The 27,285-nt window shown below is 32.6% G+C and overlaps 2 protein-coding genes, 1 long non-coding RNA gene and 1 pseudogene across 3 annotated transcripts; 2 read left to right on the top strand and 2 right to left on the bottom strand.

The window, feature by feature from the left end:
- Positions 1–521: 521 nt before the first annotated feature.
- LOC25496143 (probable serine/threonine-protein kinase PBL5) lies at positions 522–3,597 on the bottom strand (annotated as a pseudogene).
- Positions 3,598–6,600: 3,003 nt separating this feature from the next.
- LOC25496142 (steroid 5-alpha-reductase DET2) lies at positions 6,601–11,299 on the bottom strand. The gene is made up of 2 exons (XM_013596413.3): positions 10,875–11,299; positions 6,601–7,239 (listed from the first exon to the last, which is right to left on the bottom strand). The coding sequence occupies exons 1-2, from the start codon at positions 11,208–11,210 to the stop codon at positions 6,769–6,771; spliced, it is 807 nt and encodes a 268-aa protein (XP_013451867.1). The 5' UTR covers positions 11,211–11,299; the 3' UTR covers positions 6,601–6,768.
- Positions 11,300–20,837: 9,538 nt separating this feature from the next.
- LOC120580819 (protein argonaute 1) lies at positions 20,838–21,889 on the top strand. Its single transcript, XM_039834947.1, has 2 exons — positions 20,838–21,585; positions 21,690–21,889. Exons 1-2 carry the CDS (start codon positions 21,373–21,375, stop codon positions 21,741–21,743), a joined length of 267 nt encoding a protein of 88 aa, XP_039690881.1. The 5' UTR covers positions 20,838–21,372; the 3' UTR covers positions 21,744–21,889.
- Positions 21,890–23,773: 1,884 nt separating this feature from the next.
- LOC112422447 (uncharacterized) lies at positions 23,774–26,077 on the top strand. The gene is made up of 3 exons (XR_003012731.2): positions 23,774–24,020; positions 24,574–24,645; positions 25,722–26,077. It is a non-coding gene; the product is annotated as an uncharacterized lncRNA (long non-coding RNA).
- The last annotated feature ends 1,208 nt before the right edge of the window (positions 26,078–27,285 follow it).

Below are 27,285 nucleotides of genomic sequence, written 5' to 3'. Positions count from 1 at the left end.
GGTTTAGATATAGTTTGGAACCAAAAAATTATAATATAATTTACTCATTAAATATTTTTATTTTATTTTTTGCAAAAAAAAGGGTGGTAACTAAGATGCTAACCAACCCAAATTATATTGATAAAAGAGAAGAGGAAAATACAAGATGGAGGGACTATACCAAAAACTCCACCAAAAAGATATATACCTAAAAGAAGGCATTTCTAGTAAATCTCTAACATAACAATCATTAATAAAAGGTGAAAACTTAAGTACAAATTCCTTAAGTGTTTTTCGTATGGTTCTTAAGTAAAAATACATATTTTTTGGATATAACAAACTTTGAGAAAATTATGGATTTGAGGAAATGATATGAATTTAGTTAAGAACCATACGAAAAACATCTAGAGAATTGTACCTAAGTTTTCTCCTTAATAAAATAAGGAGTAGTATTTCAAACACACAAATCTTGTCGACAAATTAGCACCTATTGTACTCATTAAATATATTTTCTAACAGTTTGATCTAAGTTTTTGATACAATTAATCTAGAGCACAATACCCATATGTTCCCATTACCCTTGTTGACACATGAGTCTTATCACCAATTGGACCTACTTTTGCCAAGCCGAAATCAGATAACTTGGGATGATAATCGTCTCCTAACAAAATGTTGGAGCATTTGAGGTCACGATATATGATAGGAGTTTCATTTTATCATGCAAATAATTCAAACCTTTAGCTGCACCAACAGTTATTCTCATTCTCGTATTCCAATCTAGTGGTTTTTCCCGGGAGAAAGATCATGCAAATGATTCTGCAAAGATCCCAACGGCATGTACTCATAAACCAAAAGTCTCTGCTCTCCCTCAGCACAAAATCCTAATAACTTGACAAGATTTGGGTGTTCTGTCAAATCAAGTGTTAACACTTCAACAACAAATTCTCTGGTTCCTTGAAGTCCATTAGGGTCCAGTTGCTTTATTGCAACAACCTGATTATTTTCTTGATGTAACCCTTATAAACCTTGCCAAATCCTCCTTCACCAACAAAGTAACTGCCCTAAAATTCCCTGTTGTTAAAAATATTATCAATTTTTTATTTAGCTATGGAAGAATTGAATTTATGAGCATGCAAAATTAGTACAACGATTGAAAAAAAATGATTTAGATTTAAAACAGCGAGACACTTTTGGTGATTGTTGTTTAGTTCATTTGGGTACACCAATCTAGGTATAATGATTTCAAAAGTAGATACTCGATCTTGTTTTCTTTTATATTTATTTGATCTTTGATAAAAGGGAGACACTTCTACTGATTTCAAAAGTAGATACTCAATAATGTTTTCATTTATGCACAAATCTCGATTTTTTTTTAGAGGTCGTGTTAAATTTCATAATGGATCAGTTCAAAATTCATAACAAAGGTTAATTTTATACATGCGAGAAAACATCAAAATCAACATTAACTCAAATTATAATTAGTACTTTAAAAAATATATATTTATTTCTTATGATACTCATTTGAGAGTAAATAAAATATTAAGTTAAAATAAATAATATTTATTTTGATATCAATCCAAAAAACAAAAAGAACTTATTTATAGCAAAAAAGATATAATGAATACTAGGTATACCTTTTTCAAAAGACAAAGTTTTGTCTTCTTTATGCCAGATTTAATCAAAGAAATCACACTCGAATGAGCTTTATCTTGGACATTACCAAAGCAAACAATAGGGTAACCCATAACAATGCTTCGAAATATATAAAATCTTGATGATAACCATTTGATGAGATATAAAATGATAATCTTTGAATTAAGTTTTGTTGCCATGTTCGTGGATCTGGTGAAGACAAAACAAGATAAGATTAAAAATTGAAAATTATATAAAAAATAGATGCAACTGATAAGAAAGAATATCAATGATTTCAGATTTGTATCCCACTCCATAATCATTAAAATCAATTCATATATGCGAACAAATTATATTCATCAATGAATGATAGAGAGTGAGTGGAAGACTACCTTTATTATTCTTTGCAAACACAAGGTACGTAGTGAGGTTTCAGCGAGCCACAGAGAATGACAAGAATCAAGCTTCGGCGAAGCGCAGCCGACCATTTCTTGTATTCTCCACCAAAGTAAAATCATATATTTATACAGAGATTACTAGATGATTAGTTAGGGTTAAGTTAGATTTTTATTCTGGATTGCCCAAATGAGTAAGCCCATTTAAGTCCAATCCAATAACAAACAAGCCCAATTCAGCATTGGGATAATTACTTGCTTCACACCCCTTCCCTATAAGGGGCGGCATTTGTAGAAATATTAGACGTTGATCCAAACACAGGATCATGACGGTCCACATAACTGCCAAATAGTAATGTTTGACAGTTATTGTTCACACAACCGTAACTACTGAACAACTATCTTCCGACATTAACAACAACACTTGTACCTCCCCTTTCTATATTAGGGTACTTTAAGTAATCTCTAAAGGTATGATTTATTTTACTTGTCACCCTTTTTTCTTGCTCAAAACATTAACATAAGTGTTGCAGTGTCTACAGGTACACCCCCTTCCACTGTTCTTCTTATCATGTTAGATCAATGGCGCCGTTCATTGGAAAATAGTCACCCCTTCTTTGTTATTTCAACATAGGAACAAACTATACAAAAATAAAAATAATAATCACAAATCACTGGGGATAACATGAATCGACAAAACTCTGGAGAGAGTGTTGGGTTTTTCCCGATGAACGGATCTTGATTAAATTATTAATCACAAATTAAAACACTTTAAGGATTCATTTATTAACCTTAAAATTCGAACTCACAATGTGAGAGATCAGAAGTATTGCTCAAAAACAACACCTCTACTTAGTCCACACAGACAAATTTAATCAATCAAATTGTTAGGTACTTCCAAATTAAGGGTTAGAGAGAATGTTGATTAGGATAAAAATGTGTTATTGCTTCAGCACAAGGGTTCTATTTGTTAGGTCATAGGGGAGCTTGGGGAACCTTTCACATCGAGGTTAGAACAACCGCACAAACATTTCAAACTATCCCATCTAAAGATCAAACCATTGTACTTTTGTAGTAAGTCACCAATTAAGTTTTTAAAATTGTAAACAAACACAATTTCTAATCTATAGTTAAATAATTAAAACGAATTTTCAAACTGGAAATATTCTATCATATTAGTTTATGTAAAATACATGCTAAAGATAGTCAAATATAGACATAAAAACTTATCTAATTTGAATATGCAAATTGTAGTTTAAAGGTTGTTGTGCTGAAGTTATTTTTAAAAGGCTTTGACCTCTCTCTAAACTCTCCTCTCCTGTAACCCTCTCCTTCCAGTCCAAACCCTTTTTTCTTACCTGGGTTTGATTTGTTGAGATTCCTTTGGAGCTACGAGATCTCGCTTCCGATTCGTCATTGATTGTCGACGTTTCTTTCTATGATGAATGGTTGTTGGTTCTGCAAACAAATTCAGATGTTCTTCTTTGGCCTCAGATTGTAAGGCCAGAAATGGCTGCTTTGAGACTTGTTGTGGTCGAAATGATGAGTTGTGAGTGGATGGATCTGTATCCGTGTTGGCGGTCAAGTTCATACACCGTTCTTGGTATTTATTGGAAAATGATTGGTGTGATTATTCAATCTCGTCTCTAGCTGTTTAAATTGCTTGTGGCTTTTTACACACTTTCCCTTGTGGTTCGTGTCGGGGTTGGTTTTGAGAAGGGGATGTGATAGATAGTCGATGGTTGCTCATGATTCGTTTTGATCCGGTGTTATGTTGGTTTGGTTCGGTTCTATAATTAATGCTTCGATGTCTTGGACAAATATTCATTTTGGACTGTTAGCTCAAAAAAGCATGGCCTTTATTCTGGATGGTTAATTGATGTGTAAAATCCGTAAGTGCATGGTTTTACCGGAGTAATAAAAAAGTATCGTTCCAACATAGAGTTGTTGTAATTTTGATTCTCTTTTTAACCATGATTAACTGAAAGTTTAAAGGTTTAAAAGGTTTGATTTTTGATTGATGTAAATTAATGATAAAAAGTGCATCAGGATTATTGGTTCGCCATAATGAGAAATCTTTCACAATCCAAACTTAATACCTAAATCTTACGTTAAATCTATTTCTAAAGAGCGGTTTCTCTAAAGCCTATCAAGGTTTCTCTCGAAATCAACGAGTGTGTTTCAATAACAACCACGCCTATTCTCATGGTTGATTGTTATTGAAAGCCGAGCGAAACTTTAAGGTCTCAAAGTTTACTAGAGTATTCTAATGTTTCGTGAACCTTGTCTAATCTCACATGTCCAATGGTAACCTTCTTCTTTCGATACTTCGGTTAATATTTGAAATAAGAATTAAGAACGGTGAGATTAGATTAGAAAAATATATTTACATAAAATTAGGGTTCTAGGCTTGGTTTGAATAGGATTAGGTCATTAGACTCATCCAACAATCCCAAGATAAAGAAGTCTACTCACTAATGTTCATCGTAGACATAAAGATTAAAGAGAAGGAGAAGAACATGAAAGTAAATTGTTGAAAACAAAAGTGCATAATTTTAAAGACAAAGAAAATAAAAACAAGAAAATCAGAACTTTGATTCAATGGAAATAATTATCATAGAGAATTCCCAAGAACAAAAGATGAATCATAAAGGTCTGGTGGCTGCTCTATTTATAGCCTAAAAGCTAACTTAAGACCTAAGAAAAGGCATAAACATTATTACATAGCAAGCAACCCATGGGCTTTTAGGTCTGAAAATTACAAAACATAGCAGCTTGGAACTTGGCACGGTCGTGCTCAACTTGGCACGGACCATGTCAAGCTCCTTGGTCTTGAAAGGCATGTTTGAACAGGGGCGCACGACCTGGTCTTTGTCAGGCATGGCTGCGCCTGATATTTTTGCATAGGATCTTCATATTTTTGGCCTCAATCAACCCCGAATCATGCTCTAGATCCTTCCTTTCCTTAACCATGCTCCAAAACCCTATCTTTTGCTCAAACACTCAATCTGTCACCATATTTGTTCCTTAAATTAAATAACAAACAAATTGAAGTACTAAAGTTCTAGAAAGTAATTTAAAACACATAAAATCTTAGTAAAATAAACACTTAAAACCAACTAATTATTGACTTATCATTAATTCATGCGGCTATTGAGACTTACTGTTGTCGAGGTTCGTCACGGTGAGTGGTGGACTGATGGATCTGCACCCGTGTTGGTGGGAAGATTCAATGTCCAGTTTCAAAGATTCGGATTGGTTTTAATGATGATATTTCTTGCTTGGTTTGGACTCAAAAGGATCGGTAAAGCTGCTGCTTTTGTTGCAAGGGCTTTTCGTTCTTGAATTTCTCTGTGTTGACAGTCGATTCAAATGTAAGAACTAGACTCACCAAACAACCAAATTGAAGAATCAGAAGGGGGAGAAGAAACCAAACTGTGAGCACTCGACTCACCGGAACAATGAAATGTGAGAATTTTACTCACCACACAACCAAATTGAAGAACCAAAAGGGGAGAAGACACCAAATTGTGAGCATACGCTCAGCAAACAACAAAGTGTGAGAATTCGACTCACCAAACAAGCAAATTGCGAGCACTTGACCCACCAAACAAACAAACAAATTGAACCAAACGAAACCAAATCAAACTGAGACAAACTAAACAAAATTATATAAAGACAACTTGAAGAACCAAAACGAACAAAACCAAACGAACCAAGACAAGCTGACCCAAAGCAACCAGAGACAAACATAAACGAACAACCAATTAACCAAATACAAACACAGAGAGACACACGAAAACTAAAAGATCAAACAAACCCACAAACAGAGGACTAGACTCAAATAAATAAATAAAAAACAAGACTGACATGAATATAAAACTCAAACAAAAAGAATCTCCAACCTCAATCATATTATAAAAAACCCTTCCCCAAAGGTACCACAGGAAGTCAATCCTTCGGTAGTTGTCACGTGCCAACATATAGCAACACAAAATATAAGCAAAAACCCAGCTGCCGGTTGCATAGATTATAACCCATCAAAGCAAAAAAATAAACAAAGAGAACTAATCTTTCATGTAACAAAAGCGATACATAAACAAATACCGAAACTTGATCAATAACCACAAAATACACAATAGCCACAAAGCACAAAACACAAAACTTGAACAATACCGAAGCTGTGATTTCTACTTAGGACACACAAAACACTGAAGCCACAAAGACACTTCCAAACCTGACCAATGAAAATCCCAAAAGACCAACACTATAAATTAAACCAAATCAATCACACAAAATTCCCAAATTTTTGGGAACACAAAAGCGGAAGCGAGTAATAATTCACGGCGGATCAAACGATGCTCTTGATACCATGTTAAAAAAGGTTAGTTCATAAAATAGGAACAACAATAACGGCTAGGGTTTCATAAAATATCAATGGCTTAACATTAAAAAGGTTATGAGAGAATATATAATAACACTTAATGAACTCTAACTTGTTAATATAAGGACCCGCCAACTTAAGCCCAAAACTTTATTATCTAACAGATACATCAATTTGATATCTAAATCAATAACCGATGGATCAAATTGATGGATAAGAATATAATATATGAAACAATTTTAACGTCAAACAACAATTTTCTTGTTTCACGTGATTAAATCAACATATGTATTCCAACATACATGCACAACAATACAACATTTTATAAATGTCACAACCAAATGCCCCGTCCACATTAGGGATTAATGTTACAACAATTTAAAACACAAATGGGATAACAGCCTTAACATTTTTTGGGAAATCTTCAAACTTAGAAAGATACCAATTCCTAGTTGCATGACTCCTACCTAACAAGTAGAAAGTGGTGCCTATAGCAAAAATCAATGAATACAATGTTTGGGAAATGAAAAATACCCCATAAAAATCAATTATCTCAAACATATAATGAGGACATATCACAATCCCAAATAAGCCACCTTTAGGAATCTTGTATTCTTTTTCACCTTTTCCTCTCAATTTTGATAGAAGAAAATGATGGTAGAAGTTGCCAATGATACCAACTAGGAACAACACAATTCCTGGATAAATCAAATTAATTTGTGGTTCTGGAAGGTCTTTTGTGAGGTGTTGGCCATAGATCATAGTTATAGTTGACATAAGGTAACTCAGAGTGATTGGAATTGCAGAATCAAGAATCATAGAACCACTATATTTGTGAACAAACAGAGACTGCAGAATAGAGTAAAAACAACATTATGAAATACCATGCACAACAAAATTGAAATCAGTATATTAACTATTGTAAACAAAAACTTTTTATAAAAAAAAAAAAAAAAAGGTTTAGGTTAAATAAATATGTTTAAATAAAAGGTTTTGTAGGTGGAGTAGAAGACTTGATTATCTTTTTTTAGTTAGTGCTCTATAAAATATTATTTAAATGGAATTTAGTGTTATTGGAATATTATAAAATTTAGTGATAAATACTCACCTTATTTTTAGTCCCTATAAAATCAAATCACATTTTAGTTATTTTCCGTAAACGGTTTTAATCCTTTTAAAATTTTCATAAACATTTTTGGTCCTTATAAATATTAAATGAAAATGTCACCAAAAAAAGTGTGATTTTATTTTGTAATGATTAAAACAAAATTCTGAATATTTTATAGGGATAAAAACATATTTAACCTGAAATTTATAAAACTAACATGCCCTAATTTTTTTTAAGAGTAATAAATAAACTCCATAGTATCTCTTAAGTTTTCTATTTTCCCTTCATCCCAAAAGGTTGTTTTGGACCAAACCGATATCACTCACCTATGTGCATATTTTTATGCTGCTATTTTAATCTTAATAAATGATTTTCATAAATATCATATTTTTCTTTCATGTTTTAATGTTTCTAATTTTGTCATCTCAGAACAAAGTTTTATTTGATTTCTTATCTTGGTGTGGTTGTTGTTCAATTTATTTACTTGTTGCATTGTTTGTTTGATAATTTAGATTGATAGAATTTCAATCAAGTATTGATCCAATCAATGATTATGTTGTCATTGTTCCATATTCGAAGATATGTGTCTTCTGATCACTTTGATTTCACAACATAGGTTTTATGCTAACAACTCAAATGTAATGTGTTTATTCGTAGATTATCTTTTTACATTTTTAACGATGTTGAATTTATTTTTGTAAGCAAATATTCTTTTTTCAAATTCTTTGTATAATTGATGGATCTGATTTATAATATATATTATAAATAAAAAAATCTATTTACTTTAATAATTAATGTATGTTGACTATCATTTAATTATATTTAAAATATATATTATTTAATTCTTTTATTTATTTTTTTCCATTTTTTTAAAAATATGTGTGTAACTAAATAATTGTGATCATGTAAGGTTTGATTACGTGTCAAATAGAAATCAAAGTGACTAACAACTTTTGATGCCGTTGAATAGCGGATATATTAAAATATCATTTACTTGATAACCGTTGGGTCATTAAAAAAACTCGAAGGATCAATATATTGACTCAAGAAAAATCACACAAGTGAGATGGACATCCAATTTTAAGCAAAACTTTGAGAATTGTTGTTCCCACATTTAGTTTGGCTATGCCACACGAGTAAATTACTCAAATGCCCCTCGGCAGTTAACTACCGAATTATGAAACCGGCTGCAGTTAACTCCCGAGGAAAACTTCGGCAGTAAACTACCGAGGAAAACTGAAAACTTCGGCAGTTAACTGCCGAGGAAACCTCAAATCTGTTTTTTTTTTTTATTCTTTGAGAATATTCCGCGGTCTTTATCATTTTTGATTGATTTTTCTTAATAATTCGTTTTTAATTTTATTGATTTGCCTTCCTTATTTATTTTAATTGTATTACTCCTTTAAATCTTTTTTTTTGTTATAACTGCTTTGATCTTCAACAATAGTGAATATTTTATTTCCAAAGAATTTTCACGGAATTTTCTTCTTTTATTTCCTTTTTACGAAAATATTCACAATTATTTTAATTGTATTACTCATTTGATCTTTTTTTTTTTTTTGCCTATTTTATTTCCAAAGAACTTTCACGAAATTTTCTTCTTTTATTTCCTTTTTCTTTGTTTTAGGCTTAACATTTAAGTCCTCAAAAAACATTTCAATAAGTGTAAAAATTAAGTATTTGAATATTGTTTTGCAAATTACTTAAATAAAAAAAAAATCTTTATACACAATTATTTTAATGTAGAAAATATAACAACATATTATACCTTAAAAAAAATCGCTGTGCACAATTATTTTAACGATTTTTTTATTGTTATTTGTATTTAAGTAATGTGCAAAACAATATTCAAATGCTTAATTTTTAGCTAAGTTGGTAGGGATATTGCATATTATATGCAGAGACTGGGGTTCGAACCCCGGACACCCCACTTCTCCACAATTAAATTGTGTGAGCTCTAGCCACTAACTTGACAAAAAAAAATGTTATTCTTATTAAGATATATACACATAAGTATAATACTGCAATTGTTTAAAACGTACCAAAATAATGATTGAAACATTTAAAATCAATAAATATTATTAAAGATAATTTATGGTTTTTGTAAAAAAAAAAAAAAAGGTTTGTTATTAATGACAATTTATGGATTTTGTCAAAAAAAAAAAAAATAAGTTTGAGGTTTCCTCGGCAGTTAACTGCCGAGGGGTATTTGAATAATTTACTCGTGTGACACAGGCAAAGTAAAAGTGGGAACAACAATTCTCCAAAACCTTAAAGTATTATATATTTTGATCATCTCACTATATATTCTTTAAGTGTGACTTCAACCATTCATTTAGGTTATCGTGGTCATTGTGCACAATTTTTTCAAATACACTTTCACCACCATTGATGGCAACAACATAAAACGGACAAACAACCTAATCATTATTGTCAAATAGATTTTTTTTTTTTGGCCGGGGTTCGAACCCTGTACCTTACATATATTATGCATTATCCATATCATCTGAGCGAATCTCACGATGACATTGTCAAATAGATTTTAAAAACAAGGAATCAATTCTTTCAAGAACTGTATATTTTATCATTTTGAATATCCATAAACCCAAATTAAAGATTTAATGGTTAATCGTAAAATTTATGATATTTTAAGGTCTCAACAATACGATATCATAAAATAAAGGATTAATATTGTTTTACTTCCTATAATATACATCATTTTAAGTTTTCTCTCCTTTAAATTTTTTTGTTTGGATCCTGTATTTGTAAAATGAAGATTTTCCAAAATAACCCTTAGGCCATTTTACTTACAAGATTCTCTTATGTGAAACTGGCATAATTTTTTTTTTCTTACTCAACACATCGTACTTAATTTTAAAAAGATAAAAAATTATATAAATTATATGAAAATTAGTTTTCAAAAATTAAAAAAATCCAAAAAATCAGAAAAATGTTCAGATTTTTTTTCAAAATTTTCAAAAAATTAATTAATTAATAATACAGTCAGCGCTCAAATGATCAGTTTCGCACGGTCAGATAACCTGATGGGTATTTTGGAAAATCTTTATTTTACAAGAACGGATCCAAACAATTTTTTTTACAAAGGAAAATTGAAATAACCAATATTATAGAAGGGTAAAACACTATTAACCTTAAAACAAAACTCTTGTAGACTAAACACTTGGATTTCCATTAAATAAGTGTCAAATATTATCAAAAATAAAGATCAAAATTGATAACAAAAAGTATATGTAGGTCTTAATTAAGTTAAAAATAAATAAAAATAAATATGTAGGTCTTAAGTTGAAAGAAATCATTAGAATATCTAAAGAAAAGAAATTTTTTGATGGTGAGACCATAAAGTATTAAGTATTACCTCAAAGACCCTCTTGAAGTAGTGAAGGGTCAAAGCACCTTGAAGGATTGTAGATCTTAAACCTTCATTAGGAAAGATCCAAAAGGACACTGCACCAGCTAGAAAAGCAGGAGTATAGAGCAACAACATACCAACCTTACTTGACAACTTAATTTGCTTTACACTATTGGTTTTGTTATTATTTGCATTCCAAAATTTGGAATAATTCAAATGCTTTCCTCTGATTTCAGAAATACCATAATTTGCAAGTGCAACAAAACTTATAATTGACATGGCTGTGACAAATATAGAAGATGGTGGTGGGAACATGAAGTTAAAAAACATAGACATGGCCATGGTTTCTTTTGCTATTTCCCTAGCTACTTTCCCTTATGTTCAGATCTGAATAAAATGTTTTGTCAAACAAAAATGTACTAGTAATCGATGAATTATTGGTCTTAATAATATAATAATGTAATAATAATATAATAATAGTAATCATACAGTCTCTACTTTCTCTTTTGGACATGAATGACACATAGTCATTATAATGCGGTGGATTCTGGACACTTCTGATTATTTCTAAGAAATCATAGATATGCTCTGAACATATATATTTTTTTAGAATATCCACTTTACACGTGATTTTTTATAGTTAAAAATAAATAATTGAATTTATTTAGTAAAACTTGAAATTCACATTTTCTTGAGAATCATAGAATTTAATGGTTTACAGTTTTCAATGAAATATTATAAGTTTTTTTTTTTTTTTGTTAAAAAAATAGTTTAAAACATCGAAAACAAACTGCCCCCAAAATCTGAATAAAAAAGTTGTGATTTATTCAACTATTTCAGAGATGCAACACAAGTACGTGGGCAGCAGATCCAGAAAAAATAATCAACCAATAATGAATTTTGAAGGCTCTTGAAACACTTTGACACATATGAGTCAGATCAGCGATATTGATTTTTTCAAGGAATAATCCACATTGGGTTTGTTGAGATAGTGGAATGTATAGGAATGGAGTTACTTAGTGAAGATTTTATGATATATTAATGGTTAAATTACATTTTTTGTCCCTTAACTATTTAGGTAGTATTGGTCCCTTAATTAAAATTCGATTTATTTTGATCCCTTAATTTTTCTTCGTTACATATTTTGGTCATTTCCGTTAGTTTTAATTCAAAAACGTTAGGTTTTCTTCATCTTTTTCTCCTCTTTTTCATCTTCATATCATCTCCATCAACCTTCAACATCAAGAATCTCAGAAAAATTCCAAAAGAAAATGAAGAAAACCTAACGAATTTGAATTAAAACAAACGGAAATGGTCAAAATGTGTAACGGAAAGAAGTTAAGCGACTAAAATAAATCGAATTTTAATTAAGGGACCAAAACGATACTACCTAAATAGTTAAGAGACCAAAAATATAATTTATCCTTTATTATTTATGTAGTTAATATTTTTTAAGTTATGAGGAAGAAATCATTCAAAAAGATGAAAAAAAGAAAGGAAAAAAAAACACACTAAAAGCCCAAGCCATGCGACACGGGAGTGCTGCCATGTGTCCTTGGTGTGCAAAACAGTGTTTTTAGCACGCACTACATGTGTAGCCCTAGCTGTGAGTCTGAGAAAAAAAAAGTGTTTTGCAGTTTTTTCTATGCGAGTTTGATGAAAAAGTCCGATATTTCAACTCAAACCCAGCTATAAACTTGCCTATAAATACAAGAGTTTTCATTCACAATTATTCATTCAAAACTTGACGGTTCAAGAGAAATGCAAGTGTTAAGAGTATTAATGGAGGAGTCTCTCTTCAACCTTTGTTTTTTGAGTAAGTTTCAATTCATTTGTATTTCTCTATAGTTACCACAAGTAGTCAAACACCTGTTGATTAAGGTTCGAAGATGAAACTCTATTTTAATGTTGGATCAAATTAGTTCAAGTCTTTTATTCGTTTATGTTTTGAGTTCTATTTAATTTTTATATGCAAAAGGCGTAATGAAGTAGATATAATAGTCAAAAGAAAATGAGTTTGAATTGTGACCATTTTTAAATTTAATCCTACACTTTGAAAATGTTCTCACATTGAAACTTGGAAGAACAATGTTATAACAGACTTCAAAACATTATGAAGTGTTAGTATAAAACAAAATATCAAAGCTAAAAAAAATTGTGTGTGAAGTGAATATTGCACGTAAAGAATATAGGGATAGAAGAATACAATACACATAAATTATATTGGTTCATCCAATAAAGGCTACTTTAGTCCCCCATTTTATGTGAGATTTTTCACTATGATGCTTGAGCAAACATTCTCAACTCCTGCACCTTACAAATCTGTTATCTTTGAACGATTACAACTTGTATTCTCTAAGCCTCAGCTGGCTTACAACTTTTCTTACTAAGTCACACATGACTTTACACTTTTCTTTCCCTCAATTAACACTTTACACTTTTGCTTCCATTTTATGGTGTTTCTATTGAGTGCTGCATCAGTTTGTATTATTTGAATCTGTGGTGTTCTGCTGCATTGATTTTGTGTTCTATGACTTGGTTTAGTGTCTTGGTCGGTATGAATCTGTTTGGGATATTGTGTCAGTTTTGTTTTCGGATGACATATTCTATTTAATTTAATCACTGACAATTTATATAGTATTCTCTCGGCAGCTCTCGGTAGTGGTCTAGCTTACAGTGACGGTTTATGCAGCTGTCATTGCCTGCAGTGGCTCGGATCCTGATTTAGAGTGAGTTGTTCTCGTAAGCTTTCTGGCATTTAGTTTTATTTAATCACTTTTTGTCTCTTTCTTTTTTTAGCTTTAACTACTTCTCCTATTACATGTTTGATTGAATGCCTCATTGGATTTCACTTTCAACGCTCATGTTCTTTTTGTGTTACAAATGTGTGTTTTTAGATTTGAAATTTTCTTCATTCATGTTATTTTCTTCATTCAGAAAGTAAGGACAAAATATTGTTGTGAATCCTCGGACCTCCAAGACCCGGATCGAACCACACCAATACAAAGAATAATGATGTGTGGAGCGACGGAGAGTGGTAACCACCTAACAAAGCTTATTGAGCAAGCAAGAAACAACAATACACCACCTAGATCGAATCTAGGAACCAAGTGTGAAACACAAAGCAACAATCACAAGATACAAGGAGAGGGAAGAAGAAAACAATAAACACAAAGAGATTGGTCACCCAGTTCGGTCCAAACTTGACCTACTCTGGAGGAGAGTTTGTACTCTCCAATCCACTATCAAATGAGTTCTTTACAAAAGGAATACAAGAGGTTACAAGAAATTAGCTTGACAATGTTCACTATGAACAAACCCTAATTTCTACCCCTTTCCCAATCTCACCAAGACACTCAATGATTCTCTCTACAAGGTGTTTCCCATGTTTTCAACCCAAGAGGTACTCTAATCAAAGAACCCTAAACCCTAGAGCTTTCCCTTTGATTTCCCAAGTCTCTCTCTTCCAACCTCTTCTTCAAATCTGCACAAGAACACTTAAGTACTAGTCTTCCTCTGTTCCAATCGTGTCACGATTTGCCCAATCGTGTCACGATTTGCGTCCGTCCCAAGGAACGACCAGTCCTTATCAAGGATACTTAACGAGCAAGTTTCTTGATCGTGTCACGATTTTTCCAAAATCGTGTCACGATTTGCACCCCTGCAACCCTAACTCACGGCATCCGTAATCGCGTCACGATACCAAAATCGTGTCACGATTTCCCTGTTCTTCCAAGCCACAAATTTGAAGACAAACTCAACATTTCTCCACCTTGACTTCTAATTTGGTGATGATGCCACTTTAACCATCAACCACCAATCTTCCTTTTCCCTTGCATCCAACTCTACACCAAGTTGCTCCACAAGTCTTCATTTTTCCACCAAACCATCTTCAACCACGGAACGTCTCCCGCCTCCTCGAAGATCACCTTGCATCCGATCACCCTTGGCCTTTTAGGCAATCACACAAGCCACCCAATACATTCTTCAAACCCCGGAATACCATCCGTCCTCATGAAGAATCCACATGCTCACCACTAGAGCATAAAATCCCAAAGCCTCCATAGCCGTACCATTCCCGGAGTCACCAACTCCACCTCAAGTTGAGCTTTCTCTACCTCAACTTCCAAATGAGTACTTCTACTATGCTTCCGCCTTGCCACTCCACCTCAAAGGTTGATCACGAGTATTGTTACCACCGCCTCTCCAGACTAACCACGAGTATTCTCACCACCGCCTCTCCAGGCTGACGTTGAGTGTTTAACGTCTCTCCAGACGAACCATACCATCTACAAGGAATCAATACCAAGGTGAGAACCCTCACCTTCTCCTTCCTCCCAACAACTCACCATCAAAGCACCCGCATCTCCATACTCCTCGGACACAACTTGCGCGGAGCTATCATCTTCCTCCGGACAATCCCTCTTGAAGTGTCCCAACTTGTGACACTTAAAGCACTTATACTTATCCTTGTTTCCGCTCTTTGAGCTTCCTCGGCTGCTCCTACCTCCACCATTTCCTTTTGACACACTAAGGCCTTCACTGTTTTCATCCGCTCTCAAGTCCTTGGACTTGGTCAACTCCTTGGTTCTTAAAGCCGCTTGAACTTCTTCCAAGGTGACAGTGCCTTCTTTGCCATAGAGCATGGTATCCTTAAAGGATTCAAATGACCTCGGTAGAGCACACAACAAGAGTATAGCCTTGTCTTCGTCCTCAAGTTGCACCTCAATGTTCTCCAAATCGTCGAGGATCTTGTTGAACTCCGCCAATTGCTCCATCACGGTCTTTGACTCCACCATCTTGAATGAGTAGAGTTGTTGCTTAAGGAATTGCCTATGAGCCAACGACTTGGTCATATACAACGATTCCAACTTAGACCATATCGATGCCGCGGTTGGTTCCTTCGCGACATCCCTCAAAACTTTGTCCCCGAGGCACAAGACAATGGCGCTCCTCGCCTTGTCCACCATCTCGGTCTTCTCCTCTTGTGACATGGTGTCCGGCAAACCACCTTCACCCTTCAAAGCTTTCTCACACTTTTGTTGAATCAACACCGCTTGCATCTTCACCTTCCACAACCCAAAATCGTTGAGCCCGGTGAACTTCTCAATATCCCACTTTGAACCCATGGTACACACTAAACCAAATCACTACCGTTGCCCCACGGTGGGCGCCAATTGTTGTGAATCCCCGGACCTCCAAGACCCGGATCGAACCACACCAATACAAAGAATAATGATGTGTGGAGCGACGGAGAGTGGTAACCACCTAACAAAGCTTATTGAGCAAGCAAGAAACAACAATACACCACCTAGATCGAATCTAGGAACCAAGTGTGAAACACAAAGCAACAATCACAAGATACAAGGAGAGGGAAGAAGAAAACAATAAACACAAAGAGATTGGTCACCCAGTTCGGTCCAAACTTGACCTACTCTGGAGGAGAGTTTGTACTCTCCAATCCACTATCAAATGAGTTCTTTACAAAAGGAATACAAGAGGTTACAAGAAATTAGCTTGACAATGTTCACTATGAACAAACCCTAATTTCTACCCCTTTCCCAATCTCACCAAGACACTCAATGATTCTCTCTACAAGGTGTTTCCCATGTTTTCAACCCAAGAGGTACTCTAATCAAAGAACCCTAAACCCTAGAGCTTTCCCTTTGATTTCCTAAGTCTCTCTCTTCCAACCTCTTCTTCAAATCTGCACAAGAACACTTAAGTACTAGTCTTCCTCTGTTCCAATCGTGTCACGATTTGCCCAATCGTGTCACGATTTGCGTCCGTCCCAAGGAACGACCAGTCCTTATCAAGGATACTTAACGAGCAAGTTTCTTGATCGTGTCACGATTTTCCCAAAATCGTGTCACGATTTGCACCCCTGCAACCCTAACTCACGGCATCCGAAATCGCGTCACGATACCAAAATCGTGTCACGATTTCCCTGTTCTTCCAAGCCACAAATTTGAAGACAAACTAAACAAATATGAAAGGAAAAGAAAACAAATAATGGAAAATGAGCAAACACAACAACGACTACTTCAAAGACGGGAAAATTATAAATGACGGAAATAAAAAAAAGGCTAAAATATGGTATTAACCCCTGCAAATATGTCTCGTTTTGGTTTTAGTCCCTGTAAACAGAAATATTTGTTTTTGGTCCCTGCAAAATTTTTTGTTTAAAAATTTAAAAATTTAAATCAAAATTATACAAACAAACATAATAAAATAATCACATGCGTCACTGCAGTAGAAATAGCTGACAGAAGGGCACGATAGTTCCCGTTTTTCCTCTTGTAATAAATAATAAAAACAATTATAGCGAAAAACGGATTGTTACATAAGCCCCCTCGCAGGGAGGGGCTGTGAAGCAAGTAACTGGCCCAATGGGGAATTCAGCTTGTTTGTTATTGGGCTTGGACTCGAATGGGCTTACTCATTTGGGTTATCCATAACAAAACCCTAACTTAACCCTAACTCATCATCTTGTAAACCTTATATAAATGTATGATTTTACTTTGGTTGATAATACTAGAAAAGGTTAGCCGCGCTTCGCTAAAACTTGATTCCTCTCTTTCTCTCCAGCTCATTGAAACATCAATACCTTGTGTTTGCAGAGAATAATAAAGGTAGCCTTCTACTATCTCTATCTTTTATTGATGAAGATAATATGTATGCATATATGAATTGATTATAACGATTACCGTATGGTGAGAAACAAATCTCAAATAATTCATATTGTTTCTTATCAATTGCATATAATTCTTTGGATCATTATCAATATTTTAATCTTATATTGTTTTGTGTTCACCAGATCCACGAACATGGCATCAAAAATCACTTTAAAGATTATCAGTTTAGATCTGATCAAATGGTTATCATCAAGATTTTATGTATTTCTAAGCGTTATTATAGTTTACCCTATTGTTTGCTTTGATAATATCCAAGATAAGTCATGTTCGAGTGTGATTCCTTTGATTAAATTTGAAATAAAGACAAAATTTTGTCTTTTAGAAGAAGGTACACCTATTATTCATTATAGCTTATTTTTAATTTCTTTTTGCTTTTTGGATTGATATCAAAAGAATTATTATTTATTTTGACTTAATATTTTATTTACTCTTAAACAAGTAACATAAGAAATCAATTTATTTTTTTTAAAAGTAATGATTATAATTTGAATGTTGATTTGATGTATTTCGTATGGATAAAATCAACCTTTGTTATAAATTTTTTATATTGAATCCTAAATCAATTAAATTACTGGTGTACTAGATCCATTAGGGAATTAAACTCGACCTTTTTAAGAAAAAAACCTACTTCATGTATAAAAGAAAACAATTTTGAGTCTTTTCTTTTAAAAATATTATCCAGATTGTTGTACCCAAATGAACTAAGCCATAATCACCAAAAGTTTCTCCTTGTTTTAAATATAAATTCATTTTTTCTATAGCTAACTAAAAAATTGATATTTTTAAAAAATGCTAATATTATTAGTTGTGTCCAAAGCATATCAAACAGTTAGAAAAATATATTTAATCATTAAATTATATTTTAAGTATTTGGTTCCACAATTTCTATCCAAATCAAAATATATCCCCATTTGTGTTTATTTTTCAATATTCTCGTCTTTATTTTGTGACAGTTCAATCCAAAACAATGTATGTTGTTCTATTCAATCCATTTCTGCCACCACTACCCAAAACAAGGGGTGCGATGGGAAATCATGTCATCAGGTTTTATTTCTGAGCTACTATTTATTTGATCTTCTTGTATTGATTTATTAATGTACATCAATTAAATATTTTAATTATTATACTTATTGATTTATTTAAAATATTATAGAGTATTTAATCATGCATATTTCACTCACTTTAAATATATGTAGCACTGATATGTAGTTACATTAAATAAAAATATTCAAGAACCACGCCATTGTGGTAGAAATAGGCCTAGTTTGCAAAACGTAATCTTCTCTTGTTTGTGCTCTTTGTGTGTTTAATAATTTGGTTTCTCTACAAATTAGGAAGATGATAGTGGTGACGACAACGATCATAGATTAATCTCAAATCTTTCCAAAAAAAGAGATTAATACATAACACAATCTACGACCTTGAATGCATGCATGATGATTATCGTGAACTGGTGGATCCTAACATCATTTTTAGCCAACATGATCATGATTATTATCATGAAGTTATGAATGATGATGTTTACGATGAAAATGAGGAGGCTCCTCAGCTTCATCATAAACATAATCATCCAAAACTTCATCTTTAACATGATGATAATAATCATGATCATCATGGCTAAAAATGTTGTTAGGGTCCACCCATTCACGATAATCAGCATGCATTCAAGGTTGTAGATTGTATTAGGTATTAATCGCTTTTTTCAAGAATGATTTGAGATTAACCTACTATCGTCGTCGTCACCAGCAGCATCTTCCTTGTCCCATTCTGGTACTTGTCATTGTCGTTGTTTGGTCATATTGTTTTGATGGAATGGTGAACTGATCTATAGAGAAAATAGATTATTAAACACACAAAGGACACAAACAATAGAATATTACATTTCAGCCGCATGTTTTGATTTGACTTCATTCGATCAATTACGTTACGCTTGAGCATCTACTTGCTTGATTTTTATATGAGATATTTGCAATAGTTATGTCAAGTGTAATAGCAGGTGGAAAAGAAAAGAGATGAACAAAAGGAAGAAGGAAGGTAAAGGTTGTAATAACCTGTGATATGCTTTATAATGTTCTTGAATTTCAACTGATGAACTCTGAGTTTGAAATTTTTCCATCAAGTTCTTCAATTAATTTACAGGAAAGCAAGCATATATTGCAAAGTTTCGTATTCTCTCAAAATGTGCATGAGTTACATGAATAAACTAGAATATCTCAAGATGAATCGAGTGAGATCGGTATGTTTTTGAGAAGACAAAAGGTAAATAAATTTAATAAATCTCAACAAGTCGAAATTGAGCATAATATGGAAATCGAATTATTAAGATTCCTTTTGCAATTGTAATCCGGAAAATGTTGATGAAGAAATAGCTTTCCAAGAAAGTACAAAAACCTACCTCAAAAAAAAAAAAAAAAAGTACAAAAACCTATGAGGATGATGTATCCTGTAAAAATGAAAATGTTCATCTAACCAATCATATGTTGTCAAAAGTAGTGTCTAAGAACTCATTAAGGTAAAAATTTATAATTTCAAAAAAATGTTTCATTTGAAAATGCAAAGTCTAGTGTTAATCATGCGAAGTCAACAATTATTGATGTAAATGCATCACATTCTTTATTTTTTTCATAAGAATTAATACTAAACTTTTTTACATCAATACCGTTGACTCCACAAGATTAACACTAGACTTTCCATCTTCGGTTAAACCTTTTTTTTTTTTTTAAATTATAAATATTCACATCAACGAGTACTCTGGCGCTATATTTAACAACATAAGATTGGTCTCAATCAATATTATGTTTTTGACAGGATTTATCATCCTTATAAATTTATGTACTTTTCTTGAAAAGGAATTGCTTCATCAACATCAACATTTTCCTGCTACATTTCCCATAAGGATCTTAATAATCCCATGGCCATATTAGGCTCTACTTTGACTTGTCGAGATTCATTAATATCAGTACCTTCTGTCTTCCCAAAAATATACTGATATCCATCAATGTATCTAGAGATGTTATATTCTCTTCATGTAACTCATTCAAATTTTGAGAAAATGCACGACATTGAAATATATTCTTGCTCATAAGTAAAAAAATTAAACTGTTTGATCGAAAAACTTCAAATTCAAAGTTCATCAGTTGAGATTCAAGAATACTGTAATTCATACCAGTAGTTATTACGTACTTTCTTTTATTTCTTCTTTTTGGATATATCTTTTTGTTTTCCACTTGCAATTGCACTTGAAAAAATTCTTCATATCTCTACTTTCTCTAATGTTTGTGTCTTTTGTGTATTTAAACATCAAATTTTTTTTGGTGTTTGTTTAATCATCTATTTTCCGCTATGTTTTAGCCGCTATTTAACAACACTGCTTGATGATAGCATTGGTGCCCTCATTGTCTCTCTCTTCTCAACCCTAATTTCGTGAGTCTCTCTTATTGATGGAATGCTTGGTTTGAGTCATGGTAATTTTACTTTGGTTTCGTTCTACTTTATGATATACTTACATATTGAATTTAAAGGTGATATAGTGTTTGGACCTTTGATAGCTAATGGTTATGACCTATGCTTGACAACTCCTTTGCACTCTAATGTATTCAACTGTATATAATCCATACAGCTTGCCCCTGTTTGTTGTGCCAATGCAATTAGACACGAAAACTAATTTGCCGTTTAATTTTTCAGAAAATGTTCAATGGTCAATCAGTTAAATACTGGTTAATGCGTTAAATTCTCAAGGAATGTGCAAGATAGTGTTGCACGTGGTTTCTGTCGGCGATCATCTGATATGCAGGTAACCTAAAAAGGATATGTATTTAACTAAACATGTATTTAAGATGAGCAAGCAGTACCTTGCAAATGTTGCTTTGAAAATCAATGTGAAGGTTTGGGGTAGGAATACAGTGCTTGGTGATGCACTTTCTCGACGCATTCCACTAGTTAGTGATAGGCCTTCGATCATTTTTGGCGCTGATGTTACTCATCCACACCCTGGAGAGGACTCAAGCCCATCAATAGCAGCTGTATGTTTTGTACATATGAGATTTGTTTCTAATTCCAAGCAACTCAAGCTTGAATATAAGTTTTATACTTTCTCAATTTTAAATAATGATCTTCGATGTTGTAGGTTGTTGCTTCTCAAGATTGGCCTGAAATTACCAAGTATGCTGGAATATCTTAATAATAATCAATGAGTTGGAATATCTTTTAGATCATTCAAACATACAAAAATCATGTATCAGCAACCAGACTGGTGACAATAAAAGCTGCCTGCCGAAGATAAAGTATCTCTCTTGACTTGATTGATTTTGTTTAATTTTTATAGGGAGCTTCTTATATCTTTCCGTAGAAGCTATTGGTAACGCATCATCTTTTACAGGTAGTTATTTTTGTTGTTTGTTCATGTACATTAGTATTTGTTATTAAGATGATTCTTAAACTCTAATATTACTTGCTGCAGAGATGGAGTAAGCGAGGGACAATTTTACCAGGTGCGATTGTTTGAGCTTGATGTGATCCGGAAGGTAACTGTGGTGTCATCTTTGATTATTTACTATAGATATTCCAGATGTGTTGGAACAAACTGTGTTTAACATTACCACCTTAAGTTTTGATGGTAACAAGATATCAAAAAGTCAATTGGATATGCTAATATTTATTCAAGTGTGCAGGACGATAGACAAAAATTTACAAAGGAAGCTTGTGTTGCAAGACAGAGTCTGAAGACTAACAGAGTTTGAAGACCATCAGAAGCTGACTGCCAGAAGCTGACGTCATCAAGCGTCTAAAGATCCTCAGAAGCTGAAGTTCATTAGAGTCTGAAGAACTGGAAGCTGCTGTTACTTAAAGTTTGTTTCTCTAAAGACACATCATTGCAGAAGGAATAGAAGCCTGATGCAACGACTATTTCAGATGAATTAGAAGGCATTGAATGCTTATCCACTAAAGAGAGAAGAAAAGGACATATAGTACAATTGTACAACCACTACTCTACTCTTCATGTCTTCAAGAGTCACTACTAGAAAAAGAAAAATCAGCGAGGGAAAAAATGAAATTCCTCACAAATTCCTTGGTCGCAAAATTTAGTGACGGAATTAAAGAGAGATTTCACGTTTTCCCTCACTAATTTTTTGATTTTTTAGTAGTCAGTACAATAAATAGTTGTGTCTACGCTGGTTATTCTCTTTTCAAGGAATGAATTTGATATTGTTCTCTCCTAGGACAATAACTAAATTAAGCAACAGATCAATGGTGATGATCAAACTTCAACAACGACTCTTTTTGATGTGCTGGAAATCATCAACGCATCTTTCACACCTCTATATAAAGGAGTGAATACCTGAAGATTGTAAGAGACTCAAGAATAATTTAGAAGTGTCAAAACTCTAGTGAAATTTTTCCACATCAAAGTTCACTTTGAATTTCTTAACAACTTTCATATCTTAGAAATTCTAGAGTCTTAAGAGTCTGTATCTGATTTTTATTGGATGCAACATATATGAGATTTAGTAACACTTCAACATTGTAACTAAATCAAAAACAAATGTTACTATTTAGGTCTTGTGAAATTTAGTAACACTTCAAAATTGTAACTAAATCAAAAACAAATATTACTATTTAGGTCTTGTAACATTTGACAAATGTTAGGTAAAGCCGTGTTACTAAATAATTTAAGTAACACTTGAGAGTATTATTTGAAAACATAAAAACGGTTACTCATTAAGTAGCTAATTCTAGCTAACAGTTCTAGGTGAAATTGCAGCAAATTATGTTGCATAAATGTTACTCCCTCCGATTCTATTTACAAGAGATAGATTACTTTTTAGATACATTAAATAATTTATGTATTTTGTTTAGGTTCTTGACTTGATACATACATAATTGAATGTATCTAAAAAGTCAACTTTATTTTGTAAATAGGATCGAAGGGAGTACTAAATAGTGAAATTAGGTAGCCCATGTTCTAAGATTTCAACAAGCTAAAATTGATTGGTAATGAAAGATATAACATTAATTCTTTGTTGTCAATCATGGATTGTGAAAAAAAGTGGTTTGTTCAAACATTCTACGCAACACTAGAGAGCTATGTCAAACGCACCGTTTCGTTAAAACTCATATATTAAAATAATAATAATAATAATAATAATAATAATAATAAAATATATATAGAAGTTACTAGACACACGTGGGAAAAAAAGAAAAGCATAACACTTTCCTCATTTCTTTCTTTTCCTCCCGTAGCTCTCTCTGTTCTCACTTTTCTTTCCATTTTGCTTCTTCCCTTCCATAATCAACCAATTCCACACACTAATCAAACACCCATAAGAGAAAAATTATTCACCAAAGCAAAACAATTTCACATTAGAAGTTAATTTAGGTTTGATTTTGGAGATTGGGGTTAGGGTTCTGAGAAGAAAAATACCCATTTTATGAAGGTTGCTCATTGAGACTCTTTAAGGTATATTTATCAACTTACATTTCAATTAGTGCATATTTAGACATGATTAGTGAGTTAGAAATTAATTAAAGTATATAAGATTTCAACATATAAATATGATATGGACCTTCATTTACTTTGAATGGTTATATATATTATTTAAGCAAGGCATATTGCTTCTGCTATTCGTTCCTTGTAGAATAAGCATTTGCGTCATATTCTGTACAAAATAAAAGTTGGGAATAAATTAAGAGTGATGATATTTGAACATTCATTTTGTGACAATTTTTGCAACAACTTTCTCTCTCATACTCACATTACTTTTTACTTTATCTCTCTATTGCTTTGATTTTCGTGCAAATACAAACTTTTTCTTTGTAAATTATGGTTGTCCCAAAAGTTGTCAACCAAATGGTTGTTCAAATAACACTCCTCATAAATTAATAAGTTCTGGAAGCCTATATGTTATCGATAATGCGATAATACATATTCAACTTGCATTTCATGGTCATCTAGTGCTACTAAAGTTCTGAAATGAGTTTCTAATATATGTGAAAACATTATTAATGTTCAGATACGATGCCAGACGCTTCACATGCTTCTCCCAGGATGGTTGGAGAGCACGCTTAGTTGATTCGTCGTAACAGTGAGTTGATGACGATCATTATCGCTTATTTTCAATATCGTTATTATTGATATTTTTATGATTTTATATGTTAAAGTATTTACAAAAATAGGGAACACACCCTTCGAATATTTTTCTCGTCCTTGACACATTTTTAAAGTCACTGATATTATTGTGGTCTCTATTTGGATTTTATCTGTGACTTATAAGCAAAGGTTTGCAAATTGGGATTTGATTGTGTACGTATGACACAAGTTTGATATTTTACAAAATCATGGTTTTTTAAACCTCTGTGTTCGAGAAAAACGATTATCATTGTGACGACCTAGGTGCACCTAGTATGTGAATTCAAGTAGGGATAGTTACCCCATTAGATGGAGCCGCCCCTATGGAAAGGCCGCCATTAGGAGGAGACGACTATCAATGAGAGGTAAACTCCATAATTGAAAATGTTTTACACTTGTTTTGAGTCGAGAGAAAAGAGCTACCCGTTAGATGGAGCCGCCCCATTGGAAAGACCACCATTAGGAGGAGAGGGCTATCAACGAGATAGAGCTAGTTCTCGATTCACCCATTTGATTATTTTCACTAAATGAAGTTTTCTGCATTTATTATTTTTTTTTTTTTTAAAAAAGAAATAAAAGAGGCTTTTATCATGATTTTCAACATATACATTTGTTTTAAAGGCTTTTATTACTGTTTTCTTTTGCAACATATTTTTAAAGGCTTTTGATATGATTTCGGCGATATATTTTCTAAAGGCTTGTAACCTTATTTTCACCTTTTTACAATATTGAGATTTTCATGTGCAATGATACAAAGTAATCACAAGCAGAAATATTCACGTTGCTTCTAAATGTTAGATATGTGATGGCTTGTAGTAAGGTTATACCAGAAGGATAACCTCACAATTTAAAAGGTGTTATAAAAAATTTCTCTAACAATTTAGTTCAATTTATTACAGAATGTTATGCGATTACTAGTTTGCAAGAAACTTAATTACTCGTGCCCAAGTGTGTTACCCTTCTTGTCAGTGGTGGTTGTTGTCTCCTCACTAAGTCCTTGTGGCTTACTCTTTCTTTTCTATTTTTTTTCAGATTCCCGAGCAGCTGAGTAGGAAGCTTCAAGTAGATCCGAAGTCCATCATTTCCACTTTTTGGTAGGTCTCCTTGATGGATGGCTCTTTTATTTATGTAAATATTCATTCAATGTATCTGCAGCTATATGGAGTTAGAGTGCCTCGTTTTGAGTTGTACAGTTATGTAAAAATTGTCTTTTTGATCTTCTGGATGATGGAACAGGTTTATGGACAGGATTCATATCTTGGAAACGTTAAAAATACAGAGGATACTCTGTCCATTTCTGTAAATATTATTTTAATGAAAAATGGTTATCTGTAAATTATTTATGTCATTTGTCGAGTTTGGTCGTTAGACTTGCCAGAAAATGTATAAATCTGTGCGCCGGTCACGATTTTCGTTCTTGGGTCGTGACACTATGAAAAGTAGCAGCTATTTGACAACACATTGTATTAAATAGTGTATCGTAGAACAAAAGTGATTTGTTCAAACACTAGCCTGTTTCTTTATTCTGACAATGGAAGCTAACAGAACAAAGCTATATATTAGCTATAAATTAGCTACGAATGAGTAACAGTTTTTAGGTGTTACAAGTAATACTCTTAAGTGTTACTGAAATCATTTAGTAACACGGGCTACCTAACATTTATCAAATGTTACGAGATCTAAATAGTAACATTTTTTTTTATTTAGTTACAACTTTGAAGTGTTACAAAATTTCATATATGTTGTAGTGTTATGATGAGAAGATAAAAGCAAAACCACATAAAGGTTCAACAATTTTTGGTGGTTCATCGACAAAAGCGACGGCAAATGGGGCAAACAATAGTAAGAAAAAAACGCCTTCACATCAAAATTCACATTTTGGACTACTTGCCATCGATGCAGTAGGAGTATCTCGTAAAGTATCTTAACCTTAACATAACAATTTCATATAAAAATATTACAAACAAGTGAGTAGATGCTCAAGCGTAACTTAATTGAGTGAATGGAGTTGAAATCAAAACCAGCAATTGAATTGTAATAGTTAATCCCAACTTTGAACTTTGTAACCCTTTACTTTAAATAAATTATATATTCAAGAACCACTCTTTTGTGTATTTAAACATCAATTTTTTTTTTTTGGTGTTTGTTTAATCATCTATTTTCTCTAGATTCCAGTTCATTGGTTTAATAAAACTATATGACCCAATTCCTAATATTAAGAGAAAATCGCAACACACATGTAAGTAATAAAAAAAATCAACAATATAAGTAGGTCAAGCACATCATTTCATTATAATTTTATGCAAATGAATCACCCTCACATTCTATTTTCTATCCCTTTAACACATATTGAACATAAAATACACATTCCAAACATGTCTTGCAAAAAATATGAGGACATGGTGTTTTCACTGGTGTAAACATGATCTTTTTCTCATTCCAGGAACAAGAACCTTGTACATTAAAAATACATCAAAATATGAGAAAATTTTGTTGATTTAAGAAATATTTTAAAATTGAGACATTTAGGTAATGGTTCAAAGACTTAAACTTATTGATTTATAACAATCAATAAGAACAACATAGATTGTTTGGA

The sequence above is a fragment of the Medicago truncatula genome, chromosome 6, assembly GCF_003473485.1.
Source record: "Medicago truncatula cultivar Jemalong A17 chromosome 6, MtrunA17r5.0-ANR, whole genome shotgun sequence".
Classification (NCBI taxonomy): domain Eukaryota; kingdom Viridiplantae; phylum Streptophyta; class Magnoliopsida; order Fabales; family Fabaceae; genus Medicago; species Medicago truncatula.
The sequence above is the reverse complement of the archived record's forward strand: the minus strand, read 5'-3'. Positions and strand labels throughout refer to the sequence as shown.